An 11,805-nucleotide genomic window follows, 5' to 3' on the forward strand; every position below is an offset into this window, starting at 1 on the left:
AGACCACTAGTTTGTCCTTTTTACCCTCTCAATCCTAGGCGTCACAGACAGACAGCTGAAAACCGCACAGCCAACCGATCATTCCTGTTATACTTCTTTGAAGTCCAATTGACACCTATTGTCTGGAGCGCATGTGTAGTTGGTGCATTATAATGTAAATTCACTGTGAACAAGACTACCTGGTCTCAAAATACAGGTAGGCACATGGACATCCACACGGACCCTATTAGACTTGTGGATGCTGAAACATGTTAGGCTGTAGTAAAATCTTCCAAAGTAGTAATACACCAAACATAACAGTGAGAGCAAGAGAGAAAGAGTGCAACTTTGTCAGCTTTTCAGTTGTGTCTTCTTACTTGACTATTTGTGGTTAAATTATAAACTACTGCAAAAAATAAAAACTATTAGATTCCTCTACACAATGTAAGTTCCTCCTCTAGCAACCTGCCTTCTGCTGCCAAAGTGGTTTAGTAAGCGGCATACACCTGAGCTGAATTAACTGGTCATAGGCTCATTGTTATTGATATCCAATCCAGCTTTTCGAGTTACCATCTGGCAGAAAGCCAATCCAAATATTGGTGCATTGCTAGTTCAAACCCCATTGTAACATACAATCCAGAAGCCATACAATTCCCCAAACCACTCTCTGTACTATTTCTTCCAGTAAAGGCTTAGTCTCAGGCAAAAACTGTAGAATGGCAAACACTGAATTTCTTTAAGAATTAATCTACCTGGACTAAAAATAGGATTTTCCTTTAAGAAAAAAAGTCTCTCTCACTTACCTGTGGCAAAGCAGTGTTCAGCTGTCTCTGTAGTGAGTCCCTTTCATGGCTAACTTCATGCAGTTTGCTCTGGGTCAGGCCCAGATTCTCTTGAGTCTCTCTCAGGGTCTCAAGAAGACGATCTCGCTCTTCCAGCATAGACACCATCAACGACTCAAAGTGACCCTCTGAGTCAGATTGAAGTGGTGAACCGGAACCTCGACGGCCTCCTCCATTTCCACCACCAGGGCCTTCGGCCTCACTGATGGTGGGCATCACCTCGCACATCATCTGCAACAATAAAGAACAGGAGAAACAAGGACCTCCGTCACTGTCACGTCAATAAAGCAAAAAAGTCAAAAAGCGTATTATTGTGTTAAAACAGAATACCAAATCCACTTTGAAGAACACCAAAGAAAAAAAAACAAACAAACAAAAAAAACCACACACACACACACACACACACACACACACACACACAGATCCTATATTAACAAAATTATTAACAAACTGAGATATAAGATTAGACAGTGGGCAAGTCTGAAAGTCCTCATGAGGGGTAATTTAATCTCCATAGTTTAAATTAACCCTCACAGTAGCTTTTTGACTAACAAAAGGGACAACAAAGACCAAAATCAGTTGAATCTAGTTGACTTACTGTAATGGTTAACTAGTTTGTGCTGATAGTAGTCTATAGAAAAACAATTACGTTAACCCATTCTAGTTAAATTTACTAAAAAGCTGAGAAGGTCTGGGTAATAAGGCCGCTCTCCATATCAAGCGGCTCAAGTCCTGTAGACAGGCTCCTGGACAGAAAACCAGGAATCATGTGAGTTGGATTTAACCAACCTAAAAGGAACAACAACTTCCAATAGGGAACAAGTAGCAGCTAGGTACACCAAAATCTCAAAAACAGTCAACTGCACTTTCCTATAACTGAGGGGAACCATTCTTGATACGTGCCAATTATTTAGAACAAATCTACCTACTAGACCCTTGCAAAGCGAAACGCAAAATCCAAACTAAGGCTTTTTATTGAGGTCAAGCCCCTCTGGATAAACCATGTTTAAGAGGGGGATGGTCACATTGAGGATCTTTGTAAAGGTAGTGACAGATGGCGGGGGGCACTACCGATACCTACTGCACCATGCATCAAAAACTACAGGATGACAAGTGGAAGTAGAGGACTTTGGCTGACTTACAGAGGAGCGATTCTCGAGGCTTTTTCTTTTTTGCAGAGGTGAAGATAACGGCTAGCTGGGTAGTAAATGAGGTATAGCAAACGATTAAGGGGGCCACCAATTGTCAAAGTAACTACAAATCTATTCAAAGTATTTTTGTATTTTGCATTTTATAAATGATTATTTTTAATGAAGAACTAGGTCCCCATCAAGAGGATGGCTGGAAGCCGAAATGCATCGACAGTATAGTGCTTGCCCATTGTAATGCTATCAGATACGTTTGGGAGTTAGGTTAAACCCTAGAATTGTTTTCTCAAGTATTTTCGTGTTAAAGTTCTTTCTCACCTTCAAAGAATATTATTACTCCAAGTTCCTTCGTAAATCCAGGTTATGTTATGACGAAGTAAACGTCAACAAGTCCAGCTAACTCCAACTGTGGATTAGAGCCTTGTCAAGCTTTACACGTATCCAGAGTCATTCAAAACAGAAATTCCATTCAGAGGCAGGGATGCATTAAGGCAGTGAAAGGGTCCTCTTGGTGGAAAAAAAAAGAAAAAAAGAGATCATTTCAGAAAAGGCCTCAAAGCGACACTCGCATAAAGTGAGCAGGGGGCAGTATTCCAAGTTTGCCTGGCTAACTCTGCGCTAGCCACCAAGCACTAAGTAAGCTGGTGATTCGGTGATTGCATATCTGGATTCTGGAACGAAGCGTTCATTTTTGCATCTCAAAACGAACGACCATCCTCAGATATAAAGTTTGACTCATATATAACTAGTGAACATTAACTGATACAGTTAAGTGACGTGAAAAAAATAAGCAGCCGTAGTCGGTTTAGCTCATTTGAAACAGGATTCTTTGGCTTAAAGACAGTTTAAAGTCGACAACTAGCCAATGTTAGCTACTAGCCAGCTAGGAAGCTAATGTTTGCTGCTCTATTTTAGCTTAAAAACGTCAGGCAGTCATTGAAGAATTAACATAAAAGTACACAACATGATAAAATCTATCATAAAAGTTTCTTACACTATCTAAAATGCTAAAATCCTGAAATGAGTCTTAAAAGCTCTGTTAAAAATTATTCATTTATCAAGTAGCGTTAGCATCAGCTAACGTTAGCTTCCCGTAGAGTCCGTGGAGTCGCGTCACCACATCACGGCACCAGCTAGGAAACTTCCAGCTAACATTCAACGTTAGCAGCGTTTCAGTCTGTTTAGGAAATCCAGACCGTTTATAAAAACATATATTCCCTTTGTTTCCGCCCGATTTCCCGGCGTTATGTCAGTATTTCCACCAAAAAGGTCCGTTGGTCCGGTCCTTCTCTGTCGCCACTGCCTGCCAGCTTCGGCAGTCGGGACAGCCAATGGTGGGCTAAGTGTCGCTTGCACTTAGCCTGCCAGTCTACGGGAAGAGAGCGCTTCCCAGGTTGGCAACAGGAGGAAGTGGAGAAGTAGCAGTACGTTCAGTTCCTGTAGGGATATAAGCTTACACTTGTGTATTGAAAAGACAGAGACAAAGCACGACTTTTCCATCAACAATACCCGTTATTTCTTTAAATTTACAGGTTACAATATCTCGGATGTATGTCTGTGAAGGTTCTCGGATGTCTCACCGTTCGGCTACTATCAAACAGGCTATTTTACCATAGTTTGTATTCTGATATGTTTTAAATACACATGTAACTTACATTTAACATTTATTATTGTATTTTGTCTATGTTTTGCTTGTAGAACCAATAATAATAATAATAATAACAATAATAACAATAATAAAACTTAACTATGATTAAGAGGAACATTTAACAGTTTGATTTAAAAGGCCCGAGGTAATCTTAACCGAATTCAGCCATTATAATTTATAATGTAACTTGTGGAAGAAGGTGTTTTTTTCCAAATAATTTCTTTAGTTCACTCTTTGGCCCACATTCAGTTGTCACTGGTAAACCAAGCTCTCGCAATAAAGAGAACATTTACGCCCTCTTGTGACGGATCAACACAAGTTTTGTATTCATTTATTTTGTAAATTTTGATGTGATATTTTGAGAATTTATTTTTTACAGAAGTTCACTATAAAATGTTTGAGGTATAACTTTAATGCATTTTAATAAATAATGGACAATTTGACAGGTCTGAGGTTTAATACATGGCAGTGAGTCCTTTTGTGATGTATAGTTTGACAGGTAAATGCAAGACAGAATACCTGTGTGAATAAGAGGGAGACAGGTGCAACTGACAAAAAGACATGAGGCTTAATTGGAGTTGGCAGAGCTGGAGATGTAGAGATTTTCATTGCACACCACAGAATCAATCTGTTCCATTCCAGGCCTGTACAAGGTTGGAATGGGGTACAAGAACATCAGTAAGGTGTTCTTGGTGAGGTGACAATTCAAGACCCTCGGTTTCCCGGTTGTAATTCCTTCATTATCAGTATCTCTTCTTCAAGATGTATTAGCTCCAGTTGGCGTAGTATGACATGCCTTGTCGTCACTATTATTTAAAATAAACACAGGAAGTACAAATAAGAAGTAAAGATTGGCCAACAATGCTATATACTCCCTACCTCCACCCAGTGTTTTGGTGGCAGTATTGCAGAGCCTCTTGGGCATTAGAGTCAGAAACATGTTAGAAACAGGGTGGCTGTGTATTGGAGGATCATGGCTGAGGGGGAGAGGCACTGGAAATGAACTGGGAGTGTGAAGACGTGCTGAGGTGGAGATGGGGTAGTGGTGGCTGTAGCAGTAGCAGCAACTTGGGAGGGGGGCAGATAATGAATCAAACCCAATTAAAAACGTGATGCAGTTCATTTGACCACTTGTGTCCCTTATAGGCTGAGAACAAAGATGGTTCAGAGACCCCACCAGTCTCTGCTGACACTGTATAGGTAAAGCTGGTTCCCAAATCTTCCTTCTGTCGGTGTTGTAGATGTTTTCAAAGTGTGGGTGACTGCTGGTTCCTTGTGTACTAAAGGTATATATGGGAAAAAGTATACCAGGGACACCAAAAACCATAGCACACTATTCCCAAACAAAGAAAATGGATGGATGGATGGACATTTAAATTCAAATAGTTGAACTGATCATCTGCAGAGGAATGGCTTATTTGAAGAGTTTCAGTCAGGTTTCAGAGCTCATCACAGCACAGAAACAGCTTTAGTGAAGGTTACAAATGATCTTCTTATGGCCTCTGACAGTGGACTCATCTCTGTGCTTGTCTTGCTAGACCTCAGTGCAGCGTTCGATACTGTTGACCATAATATCCTATTAGAGCGATTAGAACATGCTGTAGGTATTACAGGTACTGTGCTGCAGTGGTTTGTATCATATCTATCTAATAGACTCCAATTTGTACATGTAAATGGAGAGTCCTCTTCACACACTGAGGTTAATTATGGAGTTCCACAGGGTTCAGTGCTAGGACCAATTCTGTTTACATTATACATGCTTCCCTTGGGCAGCATCATTAGAAGACATAGCATAAATTTTCACTGCTATGCAGATGACACCCAGCTCTATCTGTCCATGAAGCCAGATAACACACACCAATTAGTTAAACTGCAGGAATGTCTTAAAGACATAAAGACCTGGATGGCCGCTAACTTTCTGCTTCTTAATTCAGATCAAACTGAGGTTATTGTACTCGGCCCTGAAAATCTTAGAAATATGGTATCTAACCAGATTCTTACTCTGGATGGCATTACCTTGGCCTCCAGTAATGCTGTGAGGAACCTTGGAGTCATTTTTGACCAGGACATGTCCTTCAACGCACATATTAAACAAATATGTAAGACTGCTTTCTTCCATTTGCGCAACATCTCTAAAGTTAGAAATATCCTGTCTCAGAGTGACACTGAAAAACTAGTTCATGCATTTATTACTTCCAGGCTGGACGACTGTAATTCATTATTATCAGGATGTCCTAAAAATGCCCTGAAAAGCCTTCAGCTAATCCAAAATGCTGCAGCAAGAGTCCTGACAGGGACTAGAAAGAGAGAGCAGATTTCTCCTGTTTTGGCTTCCCTTCATTGGCTTCCTGTTAAATCCAGAATTGAATTCAAAATCCTGCTCCTCACATACAAGGTCTTAAATAATCAAGCCCCATCTTATCTTAATGACCTTGTAGTACCATATCACCCTATTAGAGCACTTTGCTCTCGCTCTGCAGGCCTACTTGTTGTTCCTAGAGTATTTAAAAGTAGAATGGGAGGCAGAGCCTTCAGTTTTCAGGCCCCTCTTCTGTGGAACCAGCTTCCAGTTTGGATTCGGGAGACAGACACTATCTCTACTTTTAAGATTAGGCTTCAAACTTTCCTTTTTGCTAAAGCATATAGTTAGGGCTGGACCAGGTGACCCTGAATCCTCCCTTAGTTATGCTGCAATAGACGTAGGCTGCCGGGGATTCCCATGATGCATTGAGTTTTTCCTTTCCAGTCACCTTTCTCACTCACTATGTGTTAATAGACCTCTCTGCACTGAATCATATCTGTTATTAACCTCTGTCTCTCTTCCACTGCATGTCTTTTATCCTGTCTTCCTTCTCTCACCCCAACCGGTCGCAGCAGATGGCCCCGCCCCTCCCTGAGCCTGGTTCTGCCGGAGGTTTCTTCCTGTTAAAAGGGAGTTTTTCCTTCCCACTGTCGCCAAAGTGCTTGCTCATAGGAGGTCATATGATTGTTGGGTTTTTCTCTGTATCTATGAAGCACCTTGAGGCGACTTTTGTTGTGATTTGGTGCTATATAAATAAAATTGAATTGAATTGAATTGAACCAGCAGGAGCAACTTAATCAGCTCACTCAGAGCATTGCTCGATTGCAGGGCCCCCATCGAATGTCTCGCTCAGGACGGAGCGATTCCATTATATGCAGACATTATATGCAACCTGGACATTTTGCTCGGGAGTGTGATGGGGAACGTGTTCCTCGTTCCCGGCCTCCTTCGCAGGCCCCTCCGCATAATCGCAGGCACTCTCCTTTAAATACGGCTTCGGAAAACTAGCACCCTCCGTACTGCCGAGCCACAGTTCAGGTGGGGTGTCTAATGGCTCAAGGGTTGTTTCTAAAGGTCCAGAGGCAGTCTCAAATTAATTTCATCCTGTCCGCATATAGATGTGGACATGGGCGGCATAAAAGTACCTTGTTTGGTTGATACGGGGTCCATGGTGTCCACCATAACTGAAAGCTTTTTCCGCCAGCATTTGGAGTCCTGGGGTCAAGAGCGTCTCCAAGCTTGTCATTGGTTGCAGCTTAAAGCGGCTAATGGTTTGTCTATTCCCTACCTTGGCTATATAGAGCTAGGTGTAGAGCTCTGTGGTAAGTTTATTTCACAGAGTGGTGTGTTGATCGTTAAAGATCCTCCAGGTGCAGGACCTTCTACGGTTCCGGGTGTATTAGGGATGAATGTGATTCGGAAGTGTTACCACAAGCTTTTTGGGCAATATGGTGAAGCATTATTTAGTTTGGGCTCTGTCACAGAGGCCCCTAAACCCCTTGTGCATGCGCTGCAAAAGTGCCATGATGTTAGTACAAGAGCCCCACCGGATTTGTCTGGCCATGTGAGAGTGAGAGGTAAGCGAGCATGTTGCATTCCAGGTGGTGTAATGAAAATAGTGGCCGCCACCTGTTCTGAGCAATATTCAGGTGCCACCGTGTTATTTGAACCCAATGATGTTAATTTCCCTGCTGGACTTTTAGCGTCCCCTGCATTGGTTCGAGTGGTTAGAGGTACTGCATACATACCAGTTGTTAATGTAGGGACCATGGCGGTTTGGCTTCATCCCAGGACCGTTATGGGGACCCTGGAGGATGTTTACGTGGTCAGTTTGCCTGCTGGTGTGACAGAAATACCCCCGAACGTAGCAACAATGGCATCTCACACCGCCACTCCTACTGTGCAGGATCAGATGAAAGGAATTGATTTGTCTAAACTGTCAGCAGAGGAACAGGGACAGGTGAGGTCTCTCCTTAAGAAATACAGCTCGGTCTTTTCTGCTCATGACACTGATTTGGGTTGCACTAACTTGATCTCCCATGACATTCCGCTCTTAGATGATATCCCCGTGCGGCAGCGTTATAGGCGCATCCCCCCTTCAGAGTATGAGGTTGTGAAAGAGCATATTAACCAGTTACTAGGGGCCAAGGTGATTAGAGAGAGTAGCAGCCCCTATGCTTCTCCCATTGTGCTCGTTAAGAAAAAGGATGGCAGCCCGCGCATGTGTGTTGATTATCGGCAATTGAACAACAAGACAAGGAAAGATGCATTCCCCCTGCCGCACATTGAGGAATCCCTAGATGCGCTGACTGGTGCCCGTTGGTTTTCCACCACGGATTTAGCCAGTGGCTACAATCAGGTCCCAGTTACGGAAGAGGATAGGCCCAAGACTGCCTTCTGTACTCCTTTTGGCCTATTTGAGTGGAACCGAATGCCATTTGGGCTCTGTAATGCCCCTAGCACCTTCCAGAGACTAATGCAACGCCTTTTCGGTGATCAACAGTGCCAGTCTCTGCTTCTCTATCTTGATGACATTGTAATCTTCTCATCAACAGTACAGCAACATCTTGAGCGGCTGGATGTGGTGCTAGGTCGGCTTCAGCAGGAGGGTTTGAAAGCAAAGCTTGCCAAATGTGCCTTTTTCCAGCGGGAGGTTCGCTACTTGGGCCACGTCATCTCCGATCAGGGTGTTTCCACGGACCCTAGCAAGGTTGAAGTGGTGGCTAACTGGCAGCCTCCTAAGACTGTTTCAGAACTGCGGTCCTTTCTTGGGTTTGCCAGCTATTATTGCCATTTTGTAGAGGGTTTTGCCAAGTTGGCGGCACCTCTGCATAGACTGGTGGCAGAGTGGGGAGGCAGAAAATCAAAGAAGAGGTCAGAGCATGGTGTAATGGAGAACTGGACTGCAGAGTGTGCTCAAAGTTTTGAGGCGATTGTGGCTCAAGAGTTGGGAGTTCGCCTTGTAATCGGAAGGTTGCTGGTTCGAGCCCTGGCTTGGACAGTCTCGGTCGTTGTGTCCTTGGGCAAGACACTTCACCCGTTGCCTACTGGTGGTGGTCAGAGGGCCCGGTGGCGCCAGTGTCCGGCAGCCTCGCCTCTGTCAGTGCGCCCCAGGGTGGCTGTGGCTACAATGTAGCTTGCCATCACTAGTGTGTGTGAATGGGTGGATGACTGGATATGTAAAGCGCTTTGGGGTCCTTAGGGACTAGTAAGGCGCTATATAAATACAGGCCATTTACCATTTTAAAGACTAAACAGCACCAGTGCTTGCTTATGCAGATTTCTCTTTGCCTTTTATTTTAGAAGTGGATGCCAGTCATGGCGGCCTAGGGGCAGTGCTCTCCCAGGAGCAGGGAGGTAAGGTGAGGCCAATAGCCTATGCCAGTCGGGGTTTGAGGCCTACTGAGCGCAATATGCTAAATTATAGCTCAATGAAGCTGGAGTTTTTGGCACTTAAGTGGGCCATGACTGAGAAGTTTAGAGAGTACTTGTTGGGCCACAAGTGTATTGTTTACACTGACAACAATCCTCTTAGTCATTTGTCTTCTGCTAAACTTGGGGCTACTGAACAGCGCTGGGCAGCTCGTTTGACTTCGACTTAAAGTACAGGTCAGGAAGGAGTAATGAGAATGCAGACGCTTTATCTCGCCAGCATCCACCTGATCCTCAGGAAATTAAAGCCATGGTTCCTGGTACAGCCTTGCCTGAACCTCTTCAACAAGCCTTGCAGCTGGGACCAGCTGAGGTATCCCAAGCTGCCATTACAGTTTTGCCCCATCTCACTACTCCCGATCTTCATGCCCTCCAACAGGTCGATCCAGTGATAAAAGAGATCCTGGTGTTCTCGAGACGGAAGCAGCGACCTAGCTTCGAGGAGCGGCAGCAACTTGCCCCACCTGTTCTGGTGCTGCTACGGCAATGGAATCGTCTGATTGAAAGTGATGGAGTTCTGTATCGTCAGGTTCATCGCCCTGACGGTGCTGAGGTGGTACTTCAGCTTGTGCTGCCTACTGCACTAATTGAGCAGGTGCTGACTCATGTTCATCAGGACCACGGCCATCAAGGTGTGGAAAGGACCCTAGCGCTTCTCCGCTATTTTTGAATACTCTATCCATTTCAATGCTACCAATTTGCTGCCATCTCAACTGCGTACACTGCCAGTCCATCCGAAGTGTGTCTGTTCATTCCAATATTTTTTGATGGGACCGCTATTCCAAACCTCGTAATTTCATTGTCCGGATTTTTAGCACCATCTGTGAACACATGAATACACTCAGAGTATTCATTCAACCTGTGAACATGGAATGCTGAAACAAGATCCACTCTTCCTTTCAATTTTCTCTTCAGATCCAGCAAGTACCAGTCCACAGAAGGGGTCTCCAATAACCATGGAGGAACCACAGGGAACACTACTGCAGGACATATTTTAAGGTCATACACATGACACTCCTTAGCCCACTGATTCCCCCACCTTTCCAAAATGATCCTTCTGACTTCTTCCATACTCCCAGCATTCCAAAAGTACCTCCTTTGTGGGATGTGCATCACCATGACCACCGAGATGAACCCAGTAATTCACAGATATTTGCTTCCTCCTACGATCTAGGGGCATTTCTCCCATCTCCACCTGTAGGGCACTGACTGGAGACGTTTTAAAAGCGCCACAGCACACTCCAAGGGCTTCCAATGTAGAACATCCAAACGTCTCAACACAGAAGGAGCTGCCAATCCATACGCCACACACCCATAATCAAAGACCGATCTAATTAATGCCTGGTAAAGTCTTTCCAAAGTAGAAGAGCTTGCTCCCCAATCCCTCCCAGCTACACACCTCATAACATTAATAACCTGATTAATTAATAATGATTCTCGTTTGGCTCTCGGTGAAGGCAGTCGCACTTTTCTCCTCTCCTCCTTCCCCTTATCTTCCCTGCTTAGCCTCTTGTGTCCTTCTCTTGTCTCGTGTGTATTACTTTCCCTGGAACACTCTCTCACAGTCTGTTCCCTAAAATCTAAAAGAGAATTATGTATTTGATCAACTGGTCTCTGAATGCAATTGACACCCTTTTCTCAATGAGAAGTCTGGGCTCGGGAGAGCCCGAGTGCCCTGGAGGGACTTTCCCTGCCGCATACATGATGGACGGGTGGCAGCAATGGAGAATCGTGTGCCTGGCGGGACTGTCGATCGAAGACGCTGAAGATATCTACCTATTCGGAACCATGATAACAGGGTTCTTGCTGATCGGAGCTGGCTTGGCCCTGACTTATCGGAGAATTAAGAAAGCGGAACCGGCTGTTCAGACCCCCCCAAGGCTGCCCGCTGGGATTGAAACGATGGGACGAGGCGCGACTTCTCAGAATGGGCTCACTGAATGCAGCATGGTTAAGATCTTGGAGAAGCTTACGGCTGCCGTGAATACTCAGAATAACACCTCTGAGCGTATATTGGATTACATCAAGGAGAAGTCCGCTCAGAATAACATCTCTGAGCGAAAGTTGGATTACATCGTGGAACAGCTCACCGCAGTCGTGAGTTCTCAGAATCGGCTCTCTGAGCACAAGAATGACAAGACCACGGAGCGCAAGTTTGATAACATCATGGAGAAGTTCTCCAACGGGAGATTGAGAGACCAGTGTCGGAGTATTAAAGAACAGCTTTGAAATACTCATGAGCTGCTCGCATAAAAGAAAAATCAACAACATCAACAACATCAACATCATAATTCGGATACCCCCTCGGCACCAGCTGTGGGCTCAAGGCTGGAGCCGAACAAAAACTCCCTGATAACGACTGTGTGTTGACTGTTCTTCCCACTCTATGCAAGGCCACCTGGGTTGGCTTGTAGACTGTTTACTTAGCCTGATAGGGCAGAGGACACTGTCTCA

General features: G+C 44.4%; 2 protein-coding genes across 11 annotated transcripts in view; one reads left to right on the forward strand and one right to left on the reverse strand.

The window, feature by feature from the left end:
• Positions 1 to 3,367, reverse strand: part of ppfia1 (PTPRF interacting protein alpha 1) — a 45,602-nt gene extending 42,235 nt beyond the window's left edge. For 7 of the 10 annotated variants that reach the window (XM_084921879.1, XM_084921721.1, XM_084922107.1 and 4 more), the window contains exons 1-2: positions 2,288 to 3,366; positions 783 to 1,052 (exon numbers count right to left, since the gene is read on the reverse strand). In XM_084921879.1, coding sequence (XP_084778005.1) covers positions 783 to 1,052 — 270 coding nt within the window. In that variant the 5' untranslated portion in view covers positions 2,288 to 3,366. Of the gene's footprint in view, positions 1 to 782; positions 1,053 to 2,287 lie in introns of all 10 variants that reach the window. The other 3 variants (XM_084921798.1, XM_084921485.1, XM_084922184.1) reach the window with 2 other exon arrangements.
• Positions 3,368 to 10,944: 7,577 nt separating this feature from the next.
• LOC146394219 (uncharacterized) lies at positions 10,945 to 11,580 on the forward strand. Its single transcript, XM_084924342.1, has one exon. It carries the CDS (start codon positions 10,945 to 10,947, stop codon positions 11,578 to 11,580), a length of 636 nt encoding a protein of 211 aa, XP_084780468.1.
• The last annotated feature ends 225 nt before the right edge of the window (positions 11,581 to 11,805 follow it).

This window comes from Perissodus microlepis, chromosome 1, assembly GCF_051167445.1.
Source record: "Perissodus microlepis isolate ML-2025 ecotype Zambia chromosome 1, ASM5116744v1, whole genome shotgun sequence".
NCBI lineage: Eukaryota > Metazoa > Chordata > Actinopteri > Cichliformes > Cichlidae > Perissodus > Perissodus microlepis.

Coding starts and splice junctions, on each gene's coding strand:
- LOC146394219 (XM_084924342.1), top strand. CDS start 10,945: ATGTATTTGATCAACTGGTCTCTGAATGCAATTGACACCCTTTTCTCA.